Source organism: Symphalangus syndactylus, chromosome 1 (assembly GCF_028878055.3).
Source record: "Symphalangus syndactylus isolate Jambi chromosome 1, NHGRI_mSymSyn1-v2.1_pri, whole genome shotgun sequence".
In the NCBI taxonomy this organism is placed as follows: domain Eukaryota; kingdom Metazoa; phylum Chordata; class Mammalia; order Primates; family Hylobatidae; genus Symphalangus; species Symphalangus syndactylus.
In genome coordinates this window covers 114,135,846-114,156,311 of record NC_072423.2, presented here as the reverse complement: position 1 = coordinate 114,156,311, position 20,466 = coordinate 114,135,846, and the positions used below count along the sequence as shown (strand labels likewise).

The window sequence follows — 20,466 nt, the reverse complement described above, 5'->3', positions numbered from 1 at the left end:
TTGTTGAGTTATAGAAGTTCTTTATATGTTCTAAATATTATCTTCTCTCCTTTAAATCTTTGCTCAACTATTTCCTGCTCAGATAATCCTTGACCTCATTATTTAACATGTCACCCACCTCCCAGCTTACACACACACCACAGCCCTCCTTGCTTTCAGTCCTTCTCTGCCTTTAGCACCATTGGATACTCCACTGTCGGTATTTGTCTGGTTTGTGTGAGTTCTACAAGGGCAGAGGTTTCCACTGCCTTCTCCACTGCAGTGTTCCCAGCACCTAGAACAGAGCCTGGCACACAGTCGGTGCTCAGTAAATGCTGAGAGAATGAAAGGAGGATGCAACAGACTCCTGTGACACACTCACCCCTCACATGCTCTCTCTCCCACACACTGCCGGCAGCCCCCATCCACACACACTCACTCTCACACACACTCAGGACTCCCCACACCACACAGCCCCTTGGGCAGTCTGATCCATGCAGGCCTTCCCAGTTGCTCTCACCCCACCACATCCCCCCTGCCACGCAGACACGCGCATCCACACGAGGTCATGAAAAGGCGCCCCCTGGAGCTGCCCTGACTCCTGGGTCCTCCTGGCCTGCAAGGTGTTTCCCATCCAGTGTGGCCCACTCCCCACTCAAAGCCTTTGATCTCCGCCACATTTCTATATCTGGGGTCCCCAGCCTCTCTGCAGGGCTTTGCTCTCTCTTCACATCAAGCCTGCATGAATCTTCTCCTCGAAGAAGCCTCCCCTCTCTATTTTCATCAGGCTCCAGGACCCAGGGGAGGGGCCCTGGCCCCAGAGCAGGGGGTGGAATGGGGCAGGGGTCTGCAGGTGTGTACACCTCCCTCCACCACGCAGGGATTGCATGCTGTCTTCTGCTGAGGAGCCCGGGGCTATCCCCACAAAGCCTCTACCTCTGACCTAGAGCCACACTGCTGGCAGAGTGGCTCAGTTTCACCATCGGAGTCAGGGCAAGGGGTCAGCTCTGACAATCTGGGGACAAAGTTAGCTCCTACACTGCCACCCATTCCCAATGTCACTCAGGCAAGGCCATTCCCTGTGCTGGGCCTCAGTTTTCCCACCCGTGACAGGGTGGCTCTGGGTCAATGCCCCATGGTCACCCAATTGGTGGACATGCAGTGAGACAGCTCAGACAGTGCTCTCAGGCTCCCAGCGGCCCGCATCCCTGTGTTAGCGGCTCCAGCATGGCTGCCTCCTGCAGAAGGCCGGGTGAGGAGCAAGCGCAACGGAGAAGCACTCGGCCTCCTCCAGCTCAGCATCCACGGGCCACAGAATTCACATAGGCAAGCCAAGGGCCACAGAGAGGGAAGAAGGAGAAAGGGAAAGAAGGAGGAAAGGGAAGAGGGGAAGGAGAAATATGGGACAAAGAGGGAAAGGAAGGAAGGAAGGAGGGGAGGGAGGGAGGAAAGGAGGGACGAAGGAAAAAAGGGGCAAGGAAGAAGGAAAAGAGGAAAGGGAGAAAGGAAGGGAGGGAAGAAGGGGAGCAAGGGGAGGAAAATGAGAGGGAAGGTAGGAAAGAAGAAAGGAAGAAAGGGAGGGAGGTGGGTAGGAAGGGAGGGAGGGAGAAAAGAAGGAAGAAAAAAGAGGAGGGGAGGGAGGGAAGGAGAGAGGGATAAAAGAGAGGGAGGAAGGGAAGGAAGTCAGAAAGGAAGGCCGGCAAGAAGCCATTTATTCATGAGGCCCATGGGGTGGGGACAGAGCTGCCGTCATAGGTAAGCACAGCCTGAGAGGGGCCAGAGATGGCAACCACGCGGAGAGGTCCGAGGGTTTTTGCAGGAGTCTTGATAAGGCTCCCCTCCTTCCCACGACTCCAGGCCGCTGGTGTCAGCATCACACATGGGAGATGAGACGTCCCTGCACAGCCTTCCCTGGGCTTCCTGAGAGCAAAGGCAGTGCAGATTACAGAGGAGGAGGGAGACGGAGGCAGCAGGATGTCAAGTGAGCACTGCAGCCGGTGGAGTGTGGGCAGGTGGCAGCAGCGGGCTCAGGAGAGAGTGGGTGCCTACCTGGGCACAAGGCTTAGCTGGACATGATGTGCTTCACGAATGCTGGAAAGAAGAGGAGAGTGAGTGGCAGGGGTGCAACACGGGGCAGCCATGGCTGGGAGCCTGGGTCCCAGCACTCCCCTCCCAGAAGACCCCTGGGCCCACCTTCATAGTTGATGCAGCCATTGGAGTCCTCTTGCCCAGCCATCAACTTCTCCACTTCGTCTTCTGTCAGCCTCTCACCTGGCAGGAGTGGGAGGCTGAGTCAGCACCGTGCGTGCAGAGGCATGATGGGGTGGGGGCACCCACTGAATCCCTCTAGATGGTGACTCAACCTCTCCAGTATTCCCACAGCCAGCACTGTTCACAAGACCTTGGCCATCACCCCATTCCTGAGGCCAGGAGAATCAGTGACAAGTTAAGAAGGGGCCTGGGGTGCAGTACGTGCTGTCCTCTGTCCCACTAGGCTGGGAGGGGGTCCCTCCACCAGGACGAAGCCAGGCCTCCCTAGAAGCAGTCTCTTGGGGCAGCCCCTTGAGGCTAGAGGAAGGGCCCATGGGGTGGAGTTGGGGACCTTGGGAGAGGGTGGTGGAGGGAGCCAAGAGACCACCCGCTGCTCCCCAAGTCTGGCATTCTCCTGCCTCCGTACTTCTATGCGCTGCGCTGGCCCCCCTTCAAAGTGCCAGCCACAGCTCCCCCTTCTTACCCCCATGTCTAGACACACACACACACACACACACAGAGAGAGAGAGAGAGAGGAGAGAGAAACCAGCCCGGAGCTGAAACAGTAGGCATTCAAATGTTTGCTGCAGGAAAAAATCACTTTGAAGAGGGACCCCCTGCTGCAGGCAGCTGATGGTAGGGGTATAAGTGGGAAGGTACACAGGGCCCCACAGAGGTCAGGATCCCCCCAGGGGGCAGGCACTCGACCTGCTTGACCACTTAGGGCTGTGGCCCTGGAATTTGACCTTGGAGTAATGACCACCAGGACGGTGGCCTGGAGTCGTGGGAAGGAGGGGAGCATATCAAGACGGCTCCTTCCTGCCCTGCTCTGTCCCCAGAGCTGATGTCATCCCCCTTCTGTGAGCTGCACCAGCATGCTTGCTTTATTCTCCTCCTAAGTAACATTTCTGTTGTCTGCCATTGAGGCTCCCTAATTATGTAACTCTCTGCATTTCACCGATGGGTCACAGGCCTGGGGGGCAACAGAGTGGTTTCTCCCAGGATGTCCCTGGAAGGAGTGGGGGTAGGGGAGGAGGCTGCCCTCACCCAGCGTGGCCAGCACGTGGCGAAGCTCAGCACCCATGACAGTGCCATTGCCCTCCTTGTCGAAGACCCGCAGCCCCTCCACGAAGTCCTCATAGGTGCCTGTGTCCTTGTTCTTGGAAATGTGCTGGAGCATGGGCAGGAAAGTTTCAAAGTCCATCATCTTGGTATTGAGCTCTGCAGAGAAATGGTCCCAGGTTCCAGGGTCTAAGGCTGGGGTGGGCACACCCCTCCCCCATGCCTGACAATGAGGAGCTATCCCCACCTCTCACACAGTTCTGCAACAGTCTACACCAGTTCTCACAGCAGTCTACACCAGTTTGCCATTTAAAAGCAAACTACCATCGCGAGGCACTTTACAGTCTACTGAGCAATGCACTGTTTCCATAGCCCTTTGCTATTCACGAAGGGAGTTTGCTGCCCTGAGCCACCATGGAGGGTTTTGTCCAGAATCCCTTGCCTACTTTTGGGAAACAGTCCTCCCCTCGTGGCATTTTCTTATAGACCTCACCCTCCACCACTTGTGATTGGATCAGGAGCAGCTAGGCCAATCAAAGACCTTCCCTGGGACTTTTGAACCCTTGGTGGGGGCTTGGGCCTCACTCCTTTTTTTTTTTAGCTTTAAAAGTTTATTCATTTATGTATTTATGTATGTATGTATGTATTTATTTATTTATTTATTTTTAGACACAAGGTCTTCTTGTTCTGTCACCCAGACTGGAGTACAGTGGTGTGATTATAGCTCACTGCAACCTCAAATTCCTGGGCTCACAGGATCCTCCTGGCTCAGCTTCCTGAGTAGCTGGGACCACAAGTGCATGCCACCATGCCAAGCTAAATTTTTAATTTTTGTAGAGATGGAATCTCACTATGTTACCCAGGCTGGTCTCAAACTCCTGGCCTCAAGTGATCCTCCCAAAGCACTGGGATGACAGCATCCCACTGCCCACTGCTGTCACTGCTCGATCAGCATGGATCCAGATGCTCCAGCAAACCATTACTGCATGTCACCTGGTCAGCATGGCCCTGTGACTGGCCTCGGTGCCCTTACCAGGACAATGGGAGATGTCAGGAAAGATTCTCATGCTATCCCGCAGGATGGATGGCAGCCCACCCAGGCAGTCTCCCCGGGACTAACACTATGGGGGCTCTCGGGCAGGCGCACTACCTTCCTGTCTTGGCTTCCCCAGGACACGGAGCACTTCCGCCTGTGTGGGGTTCTGGCCCAGCGCCCGCAGGACATCCCCACACTGCCCATAGGTGATCTTCATCTCACACTTGGGTGTGCGGTCGAACAGCATGAAGGCTTCCTTGAACTCTGCCAGGAGAGGGCAGTGAGCCACAGACACTCCCAGGGTCAGCCTACCCCACTCTCCACACCCCTGGCAGGACCCTCAGACCAGGGAACCCCAGCCCATCCTGCAACCCCTGGGCTCAAGACCCCTGCTCACCTTCAATCTGCTCAGGTGTGAACTCGATCTGAAAAGAGACCCCAAAGACTCAGAAGCCCGGCTTGAAAGGTGGGGCCACGCCTCCTCCTGGGCACTCGGTGGCCAGCCCAGAATGTCAACTGTCTCAGCCTGTCCCATTCCAGCATCCCAGCCTGCACCCTCAGGACCTCCTGCAGTCCACCTTGATGCCCTCCTGCCTCCTTGCCCCCCTCCACCTGTCCAGCCAGAAGGCCTTGAGTCTGTGTGCACCCAGCCCCTGATGCTCGGTGGACCCTGGCGGGGGTAGCAGTGAGGAGGGAGGCCACGTGCCCAAGGCCTCAGGCCAGCGTGGGCCTTACCTGATGCTCCCGGTTCTGGACAGATGTACCTTAAGCCACAAGCCCCAGTCAGGCTGGCTTTGCTTGGGGCCTGGTGGGCAGGACTGTCAGCAAAAGTGAGATAGGAGGGCCCAGGGTGGCAGGAGGAGTAAGGACAATGGTACAGGCCGAGGGCTTGTGGCTGGAAGCATCCAGGGTGAGCTCAAGTGTGCATGTGTGTGTGTGAGTATGCGTCTACATACGTCTGCCCTCACAGAGCCCCCTAAGCCCTCAAGACCAGGCAATCACTCACCAGCCCCACTATACCTATTTCTCACATACCCTGTCTGTAGGTCTCTGGGAAGCTCCCATACCCCAGGACAGCACAGGGCCAGGGCAGTGCTGCTGAGTGTTTGCTGAAGTCACATTGGGGCCACCTTGATTGACGTCAATCAAGAGGCCTCCTGGGATCCAGTGTCCCCCTCCTCACCGGATACCAGGTCTATTTTTATCACTGCAGTCACTCGCCCCAAGGTCAAGGTCACACGAGGGAAAGGAGGTTGGGGGAGGGGCATGACTGGCGTCTCTCTCACGGTTGCTGCCTCGGGGTCCCACCAATCTCCACAGTGCATGCCGGCACAGAGGGACACCCTGTTCAGGGCCACCCTACCATGACTGTCCCTCCTGGCTTCTGGCTTGACCCAGTTTGGGGAAGAACAGGTTGTCATTCCTGGCTCCCCGAGAGCTCTCTCCACCAGGAAGCCTGCTGAGATTAGGGTCTCTGGGCTCCTGGCAAAGGCTCCCTGCCCTTTACCTGCAACCTGGGGATGGAGGAAGAGGGCCCATGAGGGGTCTCATTGTCCCCACCTCTCAGAAGGGAGTCTGCGCCAACCTCAGGCCTGGCGAGAAAGGACAATGCCACCATGGGCTGTGGCTGTGGTCACAGCCTCACCATGAGGCCTGCAGAATGCAAGCCTGGGACCTGGGTGGCCAACTCCAGGTGCATATACTCTGAATGGTTCCCAGCAGCCCTGCAAGAGGGGACTTGCTGTTCTGATTCACAGCCGAGGAAACCACGCCTCAGAGCAGCGAAGAACTTGGCAACTAAAATGGAGCAGAGTTGGGATTTGAACCCTTGCCTCAAAGGACATGGTAGGTGTCTCTGGGAAGGGCTCATGAACAGGAGGCAAGACTTCGCCAATGGAATGTAGGTCTTGCTGGGCATGCAGGGACGGCAAGGGTTCCACAGGGCTCCTGAGGAGGCAGCCAGGGCAGCAGTGGTCCCAGCCAAGAACAGGGAGCAGGCAGGACACGGGGTACGTGCTTCTATGCAGATACCACAGGTGGGAGGCATGGCTCCCTCCAAGTTTAGACTCTGAGAAAGACTTCTCAGTTGGGGAAGGGCTCCTGGGGCCACTGGTCATAGCTCTATGACCAGCTTCCTGCACAGCTTTCAGAATGTCCCTGGCCAGCTGACGCTTCAAGTTGCCCACCTAAAAGCTGAGGCCTGGAAGTGCTCTACCAGCTCTGGGCTCGGTGACTTGAATGAGACCCAGCCTGGACAGGGGCCCTGCTTCTTCTTACTCCCCATGTCATCCACCCTGGGAGCATGTATGGACTGGGGACCCTCAGCTGAACAAGGAAAATCCCTGCCTGGCTCCAGCTGGCTCCAGGATTCCCCAAGGATGAGAAGTCCAGGAAGAACGGCAAGTGAGAGTCCATTTCCAAAACCACTAAAAAGACAGTCCAGACTCAAAGCCCAGTCCAGACTCCACCCTTAGTTCTCAGCAGCACCAGAGGAGTCCTGCAGAATGTCTGACCACCATCCCTCCTGCTGCAGCCCTTCTGATGCCTGAAGCAGTCAGGGCTTGTCTGACCTCTGCACAGAAGCTTCCAGCGTCAGCTCAGTGCTCACTTCCAGAGCCTGACCTGCCTCTGGCTAGGTGCACTCTGGGATCCACTCACTTGCCCTGCTCCTATTGCCACCACCCAGCTCCCATACCCACCTTGATCTTGGAAGCATCAAACTCGACCTCCTTAGGGCGCTCAGGCTCAGGGGGAGGTGCGGGAGCTGGAGCTGCCTTGGGGGCTGCCTTGGCATCATCCTTCTTGGGCTCTGGCTTTTTGGGGGCCATTGGGGGCTGTAAGTACAGACAGGGATGTGGAGAGAAGAATGCAGAAAGCAGGGTAGGTGAGCCGCCTTGCCCAGGCCTTTATCCTGCCGGGATACCTCCTGACCCCAGCCCCACCCCTGCAGTGCACAATAGGGACAGGGCCATAAAAGGATATGGCTAGGCTCAGGGGCTATTTTGGGGCCTGGGGAGGGCATTGTTCAGGCTCAGGAATGGGTAGGGGAGGAGGGATCTCCATTCCTCCCAATCACCTGTTGGGAAGGGGGAGGGAGACAGGGGGACAAAGGCCACTGCTTAACACACACATACACACACACTCATCTGCACACCCGCACATACCCACACAGGGCCCTGCTGCCCCTCTGCAGGTCCATAAGTTGAAGAGGTGAAGAAGGGTGGACCAAGTACGTGCTACATGTTGTGTTGGGGTCAGAAGGACTGGGATGACCTAAGGGCACCTCTGAACTTAAGCTCTCCAAAGTCCCCTGTGTCTGTGTCTATGACCGTGTCCGTGTGGGGGAAGGCGGAGGTCAGCATGTGTCTGTGCGCGTTGTCTGTGTCTGTGTCAGGGTGTTTATGTGTCTGTGGGTCTCTGCGTGTCTGTGTTTGTGTGGAGGGGGGTCTGTGTACACCTGTGTGTGTTGTCTGGGTGCCTCCGTGGCGGGCGGCTCTGTGCGTGCCTATGTGTGCTCTGTATCTGTGTCTATGTAACGGATGGCCCGGGTGTCTGTGTTTGTCTCTGTGGGTCTGGGTCTTTATGTGTGTGTGGTGTGTCTGTGTGTCTATGTGAGCGTATCTGCGGGTGTTGCTTCTGTGTGTTTATGTCTGGGTGTTTACATGTGTCTGTATGTGAGTGTCTGGTCATGGCAGGCAGCTGTAGCCCTGGCTATGGGTCCAAGGGTCTCCAGGAACCCCCACAAAGGGCAAGAGAAAGGATGCTGCTCCCTCTAGGGCAGTCGCCCCAGGCCAGTTCAGCAGCCTCCCTCTTCAGCCCCTGCTGGCCCTGGGACCAGTTTCTCAGCTTTCACCCTTGGATTCCTACTTCCTCTCTCTACAACCCCCAGGGATGCACATTTCCCTACACACCCCAGGCCTGGCTCCCCACTGCACCCTCTGCCTACAGTGCCCTCGCCCCCTCTGCCTGACACATTCAAGGCTTGGCTCTACTGGCCCCCTTCCAGAAAGCTCTCTCCAATGCTATTCCACTGCCTCGTGTTGCCCCCTGCCGACCCTTTTGGCAGGGGCTCTGAGAGGGTCTGCCTCTCTGAGGAACCCCAAGCTGCCAAGCAGGGTCTGCCCCAGTGCAAGGATGCTCACCCCCCGTTCCTACCACTCAGCACCCACCTCCAGGGCCCATCCTGCAGTGCCCGGCCCTCAGGGTCCATCCCAAGCCCAGCCTTCAGCAGATGACAGTGACGGGACTGCCACTTGGGGAGGTGGGAAGGCTGAGGTGGCACAAGGCTCTTCCCGCATGGGGACGCCAACAGTGGGGACATCTTGCAAACACATTGGGCTCTGTCCCTTGCCCAGCATCTGCGCCTGGGGGGTGGGGAGGAGGTGCTCCTGGTTACTTTTAAGTGCCTGGAGCCTTTGATAGAAACTTCAAAGCCAGTGCCCCCCACCCCCAGGGATTTCCCTGGTGCGGCGAGGGGCTAAGCCTGAGGCTGAGAGGGTGCAGTGGGGCCCAGGGCCTCTACCTGGCATGCCCTGCTATCTTCCTACTGGGCCCGGTCCCTCTCATCCGGTCACTCCACCTCACAGGGAGGGACAGCAGTCCAGGGTTGGGGCTGGCCCGCTCCTGCCTGGAACACGTTCTGCCTCTCATCTGGAGGGCAGAACACCCACATCTGGAAATCTGACAACATCCGGGACTGGCAGGGGGGCAAGTTTTTCACTTTTCTTCCAGATGTTTGGCAACAGTATTGAGAAAGAAAGGGGTGGGGGGGAGGGTCAGTAGAGACGAGCCAGAAATACCACAAGAGGAGAAGACAGCCAGAGGGCCACGCAGAGGGGTCCCGGGGAGGCCCCACCACCCAGGCCTGCCGACCCTCAGGACAACGGGCTCTGGAAGTCACACGGGAGCCCCAGCCACCCACAGACGCCACCAACAAGACCAATTTCCTTGCGTTCATCGTGAGGGAAGCAGAGGGCCAGAGCAGAGGACATATACAGGGCCCTCTCTCCCATCTCATTTCTTTCATCCTCACACAATTACCACCCCTTGGAAACCACCCAACATCGGCCCAAACGGGGGTAAGCCAGTGACAAGAGCATCCTGGGCCTCAGTGTCCAGGTCTGTGATCTAGGATGGGCAGGCTCATGCAGCCAGCCAGAGCCACATAGTGCCACCTTCCTCCACCTGCGTGTGGCAGGGTCAAGGCAGTGGCTTGGGCCCCTTCTGTCACACACAGGGCAAACGTGGTCCTACAGCAGGGACAGGGTGCACAGAGCCATCCTCACTCCCTCATCAGGACCCAGATGAAGGCTAGGGCCAGGATGGTGACTGCCTGAGCTCTGATTCTGGGCATGCCCCTGCTGGCTTGGGAGCAACAGTGCCCCAGGGCTCACCCATAGGCCCACCCTCAAACCTATAACAACTGCCCGGCCCCCAGTAGGCACTCTTCAGGACCAGCCAGAGCCCTCCCAGGCACACCGAGGCCAGGAGCAAGGCAGGGGGTAAACAGGAGGCATGAAGGTGGGCAGGGAGTTGGGGGTGGAGGGAGGGAGGGTGAGCAGCAGTGGGCGGTAAGAACAGGCCACACCATGCCTGGCACTCCCCTCTCTCTCCCACATCCCAACCTGAGCTTTGTGCCCTTCAGGAGTCAGCCTAGCAGGCAGGATCTGGGCAGGGCCTTGGGGGCCTGGAGAGCCAGGGCTGGGGGTCTGGGTCCTACCGCTTCAGCTCCCAAAGCTCTGATGTCTGAGCTGCAGCCCAGTGTGCTGCAGGCTGGCACACGCCATGTCCCAGAGCCCTCTCAGGCAGCCACCTTACCTTTCTCTTCCCCCAGCCAAAGGGAATGCAGGGAAGATGTGGGCCCTGACTTCTGAGGAGCCTGTGGACTGAGGCAGGAAAGCCCGGCCACGTCAGCCTTCTTCTGGGCTCTTGTTACCTGGCGTCTTCCGTGCGTCCGCCTTCCTATGAATGTCAGCTGTCACAGGAGGGAGGAAGGTTCTGTTCTTCCACAGCTACATTTTCCCAGGACCTGGTACACCACAGGCATTCAATAAATGCTGGATGAACAAATGTTCCAAATATCTCAGTTTACCCACCTCTCACAGAGGTGCTGGAACCCCTTGCTAAACCCTGTCCTGGAGTGGGCCCGGAGAAATGGGGAGATTTGCCAACTGACTGACAGGAGCTCTGGCGGTGCAGAGGGCACTCTGGGACAGTAGTGCGGCCAGCAGCTGCCTCCAAGCCCACCCACCACCTCCCCATGCCCACCCCAATTCAGGCGTGCTCTTCACAGACTAAAGAGGTGAGGGTGACCCCTGTGGTGCAGGCAGTGACTGGACCACGACCAGCCAGCAGGGGGCGCAGAAGGGATGGGAACCGACCTTTGGTTCCTGAACTCAAACCCCAGAACCCAGGATCCCAACCCAGACCCCAAATCAGGAACCCAGAACCCCAAGCTCAGACCCCAGACTCAGGTCTCACAATTTGAGTGCCAAACTCAGAACGCAGAACCCAGATTCCAGGACTAGACCCCACTGTGGAGTCCTGGCACCCAAACACTGACGGAAGACTCCAAGACCCAAGATGGTAAACTCGGACCTTCAACCCAGACTCCAGACCCCAGACCCCAGACACAGGACCCAGGATTCTAAACCCAGACCCCAGATCCAGGACTCAAGCCCCAGGACTCTAAACCCAGAATTCCAGGACTGCAAACTCAAACCTCAGACCCAGGACCCAGGACAGGGGCTGACGGATTTCCAGATCAGCATGGCCCTGTGTGGACAAGGCCAGTGGGAAGGGGCACCGGGGGGTCACGCTTTTGGCAACAGCGGGGGTAGCTGCTTGGCAGACCTCCCTGGTAGCGTTCAGAAGGGCATGAAGAATGTCCATCATCCTGTCAGAGCCAATTTGGGGAGCTCAGACTATGGTTGCCACGTGGAGGGTGGGCAGAAGGAGGTAAGGGGCAGCTGTCCCCTGGGCCCAAGAGCCAGAGGCAGGGAAACAGGGTCGGGCTCCCCACGTGCCCTGGTCCCCTGGGCCGCAGGCTCCACAGGCAGCCCTGGCCCGCCCTGGCCCGCCCTGGCCCGCCGGTCCCGCCCCTCCTGGCCCACAGCCTCTGGGCTGGGACACAGGCCCACACTTCCCGGAGGAGTCGAGAACACGGCCTGGGCCAGACCCAGAGCCTTAGAAGTAGGTCAAATGTTGCCGCGCAGCAGGTCCTGGGGACCCTGTCCTGGTGTGGGCAGGTCCGTGGGCTGCATTTCACTTACCAGGGCCCACTTGTGTGTCCACATAGATGTGAACCCACAGCTACACACTGGACACCCATGAACACAGACCCCACGCGGGGCACCTAGGTCCCTGTCCAGTTGCACAGATGGGGAGACCGTGGCCCCAAGGAGGCAAAGGCTGCCCAGCAACTCTGACTAGAGGTGGCACGAGGCAGGTACAAGGACCAGCAGAAGGAGATAAATTTCTACACCATCCCATGGCCCTGGAGCCTCAGATGAAAGTCTGACTCCTAGGAGGACTTCCCAGCAAAGCCACTCTGCCACTAACAGGATGGGGCCCACCTCCCAGAGGCACAACCCCGGGCCTTGAGAGATGGAAAAGAGTACCCAAGGGGGAGGCAGTAGACTTCCTATGCTCCTGTGACCCAGGCTGGTCCCTGCTCCTCTTGGCCTCAGTTTTCCCCACCTGTACCATGGCCATGGGTGGGGCAATGTGATTCCACGTTCAGAGGACAGTTTCTGCCCCAAGTCCCAGCGCATCCTCACTACCCCCACACCACACACAGACAACTCTGTCCTCAAGCAGGCCAAACACAACCCTCAGGCCCCTCCCTCTGCCCACTGTGCTGACGGGGACCAGATGCTCCAACCTTGTGGTTCTAGGGGTGGGGGTGGCAGGGCCCAGCGGGCTGGCAGGCAAACCCTGGTTTTGGCCCAGGGACCTATAATCAGCTCCTGCCCCTCTGATCCCGGCCCAGGACTGACGCTTAGGGCTGTGGTGTCCTGGCCGGCTGTGGCCACGGCCGCTATATTTGGGAGCCCAATTCAGCATGAGGGAGGGGTGGGCAGGCAGAAGCCTCTAGGGACCCAAGCCTCATGGGGGACAGGATGGGGACAGCATTGGCCAGGCTTGGTCCATTCTGGACGAAGGGCATAGCCCTGACTTCTCAGGGGCCTGGACTGGGGGACCTCAGCCCTACTCTCAGCAGCTAGTCTCAGGAGGGAGATTGAAAATGTGTCTGGAGATACTGCACCCCTGTTTAGTCCAAAGAGTGAGCATCAGTTGGGTCTGTGCATTCTGGGTGCGTGAGATGGAGTTTCAGGCTGCCAAGGGTTCGTGGGAGCTCTAGATGGGTGAGGTTTGGGGTACCGGGGTCTGGGATGGGAGGAGGGGTGCCAATGTGCTAATCAAAGGAGCTGAGAAAACAAAGGCCTGGGGCTTGGGTCAGGAGGAATGGAGCAAGGTGCAGCCCTGAGCCCCAGCTCCCCAGGTCTGCCTGCTGGTCCAGCTTCCAGACAGGGGCCCGGCCTCTCCCCCCAGCATGGCCTGTGGCCTCCCTGAACTGCCCTGGACATTCCCTGCTACTGGGCCAAACCCTGTACTCTCCCACCAGCAGCTTCCCAAAGAGCAAATATTTATTGTCCTTGGAAGAAAAAAAAAGACTCCCCTTTTAGGATCGGGGTCTGGGAGCTGCTACTGAGGTTTGCAGGGGCTCAGCAGCGGCCTGAAATGACCAGAAACCCCACCTAGACGGGCTGAGGAAGAAAGGAGGGTGCTCCATGAGCCGGCCTTGGAGGAGACCGCGAAGGCTGCCCTGGGTGCTGGGCTGGGGCTCTGCCCAGCGCTGCACCCTAGGCCACATTCCTCCCTCCCCCTGCCTCCATTTCCCCAAGGCTTCCCCAGAATAGGTCTGAGGACATGCAGACACTGCCACACGAGGTGTGAACGTGTGTGACTGGACGGGTGTGGATAGTCTATGTGTGTGTAACCATGGACAAGAGGATGAGGCCACATGTGTGATTGTGTGGGAGTGTGTCGTCTTGCGTGCTTCCACGTGTCACCCATGGGCACGAGGCTGTGACTCTGCGTGGGCATAAGCATGTCTGCATGCTCCTGGCTCTGTGTGCGTGTCTGTCTGCGAGCCTGTTCATCTGTTGGCATGGGTGGGGAAGGGGCATGTAGACAGAACCTCTGTTGAATGGCCAATTCAGTCAAAAATGCAAGTAAATTTAGAAGGGGGAAAAAAAAACCCGTCAGTCAGACGAGGAGTCTGAATTGAGTGGTTGTTTGAGTGGATGGACCGACTGTCTCAGGCAAACAGTTCAAGCTGGCTGGGAGGAAGAACCAGCTCCCCTGGGCCATCACGGAGAAACTGGAGACAGGGACCCTTGGCCATGGCAGAGGTGAGACACAGAGACTGAGACAGAGATGGGAGGATGGAGAGAGACAGAGAAAGAGAGAGATGGGTCAGTCAGAAACAGGGGGCAGAGAGGGTTGGTAGGAGGGTCAGGGACAAATGTTGCTCCAGGAAAGGATGTAGCTTCCTGGAGCCTGCAGACATGCCCGCATGCACACCATCATGTCACCCCTCACCTCGGCTCCCAGCCAGCATAACCCAAATTCATTCCCACCTCTCACCCATCCTCAAGCAGCTCCAAGTGGACAAGAAGTGGGCACCAGACCAGGATGCAAGGAGAGAGGGTGGGCATGGGCACCTGGACAGAGGGACAGGATGACAGATGAAGAAGGCAGTGCCGAGGACAGGGACGACAGTGATGGAGGTGAAGACAGGAGGGTGACAAGAAGGCCACAGTGGTGGTGACAGTGAAGAGGGAGTGCTGGCTGGGAGGACCTCCCTGACCCCTTGCAGACCCCACTTAGCCATGGTGGCCCCCTACACCCAGGGCTCTCCTCACTCTGCCCCCGCCAGAACCAGCTGTGGCCTTGCCTCCAATGGCCATACAAAAATCCTCTGTGGCCCAGGGTGTGGATGCTGCAATAAAAATGGCCCAAGCTCCCAGCCAGGAATAGTTAGGGTCAACTCTGGTACCTGCCTGTGTGAGTATTTATATATCCACCCTCCCAGTGTGGCTGTGTCTGAAACACACACACACTATCCCCAGGCAGGCTAACCCACCCCTGATGTGTGTCTGCCTGGAGATACCTACGGGCCCCTAGACACTTCCTACTCCGCCTTTGCCTAGTCCCTTTCCACCAGTACTGGGACAGCAGGAATCACACTGAAATGTGTGTGTGTACACGTAGCTTCCTGGAGCCTGCAGACATGAACTCAGGAACCCTGGCCCAAGGGAGCTTGGCCCAAGAGCAGGCACGCTGTACCACACACCTTTACCACATATCCTCATGCTTCATAGAAACCTTTGCATGCATGTCCACGTGCCTGTGCACACATTTCCACACTCCTTTGTACACATATGCTTTTGTACACATGTATACACACATTCACATGCCTTTGCATACACATCCATGCACTCTCCCACATACACCTAATGCACCACATCTTTTAGCTCACAGGTATAGAAAGAACACCCAGGTATAATTTCCAGGCAGAAATGAGCACTGGGAAGGAGGAGCAGGGCTGAAGGCAGCAGAAATCAGGGAACCCTACCAGGCCTGCCTGGCACGGTAGTGTCCGCATCTGTTTGTGTGTGAACGTGTGTGTCTGAACATCTGGGACCTTTCCACTGCCTCCTCCCACCCCACCCCACCCTGTTCACAGAAGGGGAAACAGAGGCCCAAGCAGAGTAGCTGAGCGGGGAGGTCAACGTCCTGGTTTGGGGCTTTCGAGCTTCAGCATCTGTGTTGTTCTTGGCACATCCGGGCCAGATAAGGACGGGGTCAGAGCTTGGCTCTCGTGGGAAAGGACTCTCTGGAAGGCTCCCGACCCATTCCTTTCCCAGATCTTGGACCCCAGTGCAAGCAGAGGGAAGACAAAAGGGAAGGAGAGATGGCTGGGAGACAGGCAAGCTCCCATCAGGTCGGCCTTGAGGGCTGTGGGGAGACCACAGCAGGTTCAGAGACTCACGGGTACCCAGGAATGTGTAATAACCCCCTCAGACCAGCACAGGAACCCCCAAATGCAGAGCCTAGAGCAGACGCGTAAGGGTGAGGCCAGGAGCCCAGCTCTCTGCAGCATTTGGCCTTGGAGCCCTCTGCTCCAGGGAGCCTCATGCGGTTTTAGAGCCAGGGCTGAGGTAAATGCCTCTGTGCCCCAAAGGTCTGGAGCTGGGTTGGATGAGAAACTGTTCTGGGGTGAATGTTAGGAGACACTGGAGCATCATCCTCCCATGCAAAGCAGATGAGGGTACAGGTCCTGGGATGGGGGTTGGGTTGGCTGGGGACAGAGAACTCAGTTCTGGTGCTGGCCCCTTCACTGACTCCTGGAACCTCTTCCCCTCTGGAGACCTCAGGGTTCACACCTGCACAGTGGGGCGGGAGTTCCCTAAAGGTGGGCTCAGCAGGTGCACGGTCCTCCCAGTGCAGTCAGGGTAGGGCATCCCTGGACCTGAGTGTCCTCCTTCCCCACTGCCTCAGCCTGTGCCCCTGGCCAGGTCTCAGTGAGGGGCAGAGGGCTGGAGCTTGAAGCCAAGACAACAGGGGAACAATTGGCTGGAATTCTGCATAAACAGAGGGGCGCATCCAAGGCTCAGATGAGCTGGGAGGAGCTGGGGAGTTCCTGCGCCCCGAGGGAGCCCGGCCTGACAGTGAGCGCATCCATCCAAAGGGAGGCCCTGACTTCGGGAGTCCTGGTCTGAGAGCATAAGCAGGACAGCCTCTCTGGGGGATTTAGCAGGGGATGCTGTAGGGCCCCGAGACCCCTCCCTCAGCCCACCCCCAACCAGCATGCTCATGGCCCCTGCCCCACCTAGAATCATTGGAGATACAGCTCCCAGGGGCAGGAAAACAAGGAGAAACCATCATTGATTGTGGCTGCCAGGAGCCGCCACCACCTCTCAGGCCCCTCCTCGCCTGACCTTGGGGTCCACAGAGAAGACATGCCAGTCTCCCCACTCCCACGGTCTCACAGCAGCAGCTGCAGGGACAGCCAGGCTGGTCTGGGATGGGGGTCCAGGGTGGGTCCTCTCTGCCAGCGCCAGGTTCAGCTCCTGTCTCAGGGTTAGGCTCCAGCTCAACCCCTGGGGCTGCTCCCTGGCTTTCTGAGAAGATGCCATCAGGCGGATTCCATCTCATAACGTTTCTTGGAGGAAAATGTTCTGACAGTGAGTGTTCCAACAACGAAGGGATCTGTCTCTGATCCTGGGACCTGCTCATGAGGAAACTGAGCCTACCCATGGCAACTGACAGACAAAGAGGTAAGGGAGCAGGGTGTTTGGAGTCCACAGCTCTGGCCAATAGGTGTGCCCTCCCCCAGAGATGGAGGCTTCTCAGCAGAGCCACAGAGATAACCCAGCCCCTGTCCTCAAGGTCTCGCTGTCTGTTGGGACAGAGGCAGCAGCATATCATGCCGTGCTAAATTTTCTAGTCAAACCAGGAGGTCTGAGGTCTCACTCTGCTGGGAGTTGAAGGGTGCAGATCCAGGAAGGCTTCAGAGAGGAGGGGGCCTTTGGAGGGCATACAAGAGCCACCCAGGCAGAGAAGGGAAGGACAAGTCAGATGGCAAGAAGTGCAGGGGCAGAGGCCAAGAGCTCATGGAGGGTTCAGGGAATGGGAACACAGGGCAGTGGGGCCAGGCAGGGAGTTGGCTCCCCCAGACTCTCGAGTCTCTGCATCACCCAGCTGAGCCCAACACACAGTAAGGTGCATGCAGGGGCCACGGAAGGCAGGGCTGAGCTTGCAGAACACGTTGTTCTTCCTCCTCCTCCTCCTCCCCCCCCCTTCCTCCTCCTCTGTTTGCGAGGTCATCACTTCCTTGCCCCCCTCCACCCTCAAGGAGCCCTGTGTGGTTATGCTTGATTGGGAAAATTGATGTCGGGCCGCTGAGTTGAAGGGCAGGGGTGGTCACCCTTCCATCTTGAACCCAGCTCTCCTCGTTGGGCCAGGAGTGGCTTCCGGAGCCAGCTGTGCTGAGAGAGGGTGCTGCTGTGAGGACAGGATGTACTGGATGGCCCTGAGTTCAGTGCTCCAGTCCCTTGCCTCCATAGCCCCCACACCAGCTCAGGAAAGGAGTGCAGTGGGACTGGGGGAAGCCTAGACCACTGACCTCCCCAAAAAGGTCATGACTAGTCCGGGAGGCAGAGAGGCCCCAGAGATAGAGCAGAGGTCAGGGCAGGCAGGAGCTGGGTGTGTGACTGTGCAGAGTTCTGACCTCGCTGGGCCAGACCAGCTGCCAGTGTCCCCTCCAGCTTCAGGGAGGCATCTGAGTTATGCCTAGCCACCTCCCGTTATGCCCAGAACCTCCTCCACACTGGCGACCCACCTGTGCCCAGTGAGAGCCCTTCGGCCTCTTCCAAAGAGGCTCACCTCAGAGGGCACGGGTGTCGGAAGGCCTGGAGACTTGCTCTGGATGAGCGGGGTGACCTCTGGCACGCCATTGCCCTTCTCTGGATGTTGCTTTCCCATACACAGTTTTATAAACTTCCCCAAGTGCCTCCCCTCTCCGGCCAGTTCAGCCAATGTCCACGGTGCCTCTGGGCCAGGCCCGGTGCAGCCTGCAGGATGGCCGGGCAGACACAGCCCTGATTCCAGCCCTAGAGACATTCCCAGTGTCTGCCAGCTCATTGCCTTGCCCCAGCCAGTGTCCCCTGAGGCACTTAGAGTGAGAGGAAACTGAGGCCCAGAGATTTGGCCCGGCACGACCAAGGACCACCCACACAGAGGGTTCCTCCAGGCCTAAGAGGGCAGGAGTGTCAGGACTAGGGGTTCTCCACTCAAGGGCTCCAAGCCACAGCCCCCGGCAAGGACCCAGTGTCTGAGCTAACCCCCTCCCCACCACCTCCTCCTTCTTGGCCCCCTCCTCCCTTCAAACCACAGGGCCCAGCCGGCCTCTGGAACGCGTGCCCGGGACCTCGGTGATATTTTGAGTTTAAGAAAACTTTGCAGTCGGCAGGAGCTCTTAAAGGTTATAAATAGCAGCAGCGGGAGCCCATGCCGGGAGAGGCGGAAACACGTGTCAAACACGCCTGGGAGGGGGTATTCCAAGGCACAGACCCCCCCACACATACACTAGGGACGCACTAGGCTTCTGGGGATTTTACAACCACTGGAGCGGGAAGTCACACTCCACCCAGAAGGCATCTGGGAAACAGGACCCGCTTTGGCCCCCCAACCAGTGTCCCCAGTGGCTGGCCAGGTTGCCCGGGCATGTGGGGGCACTGTTGAAAGGGAATCTGGTGGGGAGGCCTTTCTCCTACCCCACTCCCTGCCACCATGCCACCAGGGATCTCCCTCAGAGCTGCCCTTGGGAACAGCAGGGCTGGGGGTGGATTTGGAGAGAGTCCACTCTAACCCCTGTCTGTGGCAGGGAGAACTGAAGACCTGAGTGGGGACAGAACTGCTTCCAGGTCATGGGAAAGCTGGGCAAGGTTTGGATCCCCAAGCCACAGTTCTTCCCATCGAACACTGCTGCTGCCTCCCTTCCATTTCCAGGGACCACAGGACGGTGCTCTAACTCACCTAAAGAAAGCACAGAAATGGGCACAAAGGTGACAACATGCAACACTGAGGGATGCAGACCTGAGGGCCCCATCCCTCAGCATCCAATCCCAGTGCTTCCCCTTCCAGTGAAGACCTCTTGCTGAACAGATGAGGAACAGACCAGAAACTTGCCCTACTCCAGTGGGATGCACACCCGTGCTCACGCTGCCAGGGAGTGGACTGTCAACAACCCAAGGCCAGGGATGCGGCCTCAGCAAGGACATCAGCTCTGCTTTGGACACAGCAGTCTCAGCCTTGCCTTGAGGGTTGTGCGATTTGAGGACATGCCCTCAGGAGCCTAGTCTGAGGAGACACCCTTCTGGGGCCTGATCTAAGAGAAATCAGTTTTGACGGCCCCATGGCCATGGGAGGAACCCTTCAACCTCCACCACCTCCCTGGATTTCCCAACTGCTCCACAGTGTGCATGGGGCAAGAACTGTTACTCCACTCCAAATACCTGGAAACTCAAGCGTGTCTCAGGCTCCCACCCACCATTCCACTTATGCCTCACTCATGCCCCACCTGCTGCCCACGGCTCCCAGCAGGTCTGGGGGCGGCAGCCAGCCTTGGCATCCAGGCGTTCTGAACCTCAGGGAGCCCCAAAGGGTTTATGGGGCTCCCAATGAATGGGAGCCTGTTGAGCTCGGAGGGGGCCGGGCCCGAGTAAACATGGCTGGGTCTGAGCTGCCATTCTCCCCCTGCCTCTTCCCCAGGACCCAGGACCAAAATACAACTTCCTGTCCCCGGAGCTGAGGGCCAGACTTGCCCCCCAGAGCCCTGGGCTGGGGCCCACAGGAGGAACACAAACTGGCAGGCCCAAGGCTCGAGGGGAGAAAGGCCTTCAGGTTTTCAGACTCCCAGGTCTGCTTGCATCCAAGACCCAAGTGCTTGGGCACTTTACAGATCCCTTTGAGCCTGAAACTGCCCAACTGTTAACAACAGATCAGGAAACTGGGGCCATGAGCAGGAAGGTGTCTGGCTCAGGGCTCCACAGGTCAGAGCAGAACAGGCCCCAGCCTCCTGCTTCCCTGGCCAGTGAGGACCGGGCCTGTGGGCAGGGTAGGGCAGTGCATGTGGACTCAGGGGAGGGAGAGGCTCTGGCGGTCGAGAGCCAGGGCAACAGGGAGGCTTGACAGAGCACAGGGGAACTCTCCCTCCTTTGGGCACAACTGCCCACTGACCCCCGCTGGCCTGGTCACAGAATGGCCTACATGTCCCGGGATACCCCCTGGAGCAGTGCACTTCAGAGTAGCTGGGGCAGGAGCCCCATCAGTGCTGTTTGTCATAGTTTCACTATGTCCCCTGGCCAGTCCATTCTGCTCTTTGGTCCCGTTTTCTCCACCTGGAGGCCAGGTATCACCAAGCTCCCTGCCTCCCTGTCTAACTTGTGAAACAAAAAGTACTTTGGAAACTCTAGTGAGTGGTACCCTCCCTAGGAACCTGGAAGACCCAGGGAGGGGGGCCCTAGGAATGTGCCCAATGGCTGGGGGTGGTTGGGGCCAGCTGCCTC

General features: G+C 58.1%; 1 protein-coding gene across 7 annotated transcripts in view; it reads right to left on the bottom strand.

Moving 5' to 3' along the window:
- Window positions 1-1,662: 1,662 nt before the first annotated feature.
- The window catches only part of MYL3 (myosin light chain 3), a 25,956-nt gene continuing 7,152 nt past the window's right edge, over window positions 1,663-20,466 (bottom strand). Inside the window, exons 2-9 of one of the 7 annotated variants that reach the window (XM_055279755.2) lie at window positions 10,145-10,355; window positions 7,027-7,161; window positions 4,725-4,752; window positions 4,442-4,591; window positions 3,277-3,450; window positions 2,173-2,250; window positions 2,029-2,070; window positions 1,663-1,899 (exon numbers count right to left, since the gene is read on the bottom strand). In XM_055279755.2, the coding sequence (XP_055135730.1) occupies window positions 2,042-2,070; window positions 2,173-2,250; window positions 3,277-3,450; window positions 4,442-4,591; window positions 4,725-4,752; window positions 7,027-7,155 (588 nt within the window). In that variant the 5' untranslated portion in view covers window positions 7,156-7,161; window positions 10,145-10,355 and the 3' untranslated portion in view covers window positions 1,663-1,899; window positions 2,029-2,041. Of the gene's footprint in view, window positions 2,071-2,172; window positions 2,251-3,276; window positions 3,451-4,441; window positions 4,592-4,724; window positions 4,753-7,026; window positions 8,227-8,496; window positions 8,647-10,144; window positions 10,356-20,466 lie in introns of those variants that run through there. The other 6 variants (XM_055279765.2, XM_055279728.2, XM_063611029.1 and 3 more) reach the window with 6 other exon arrangements.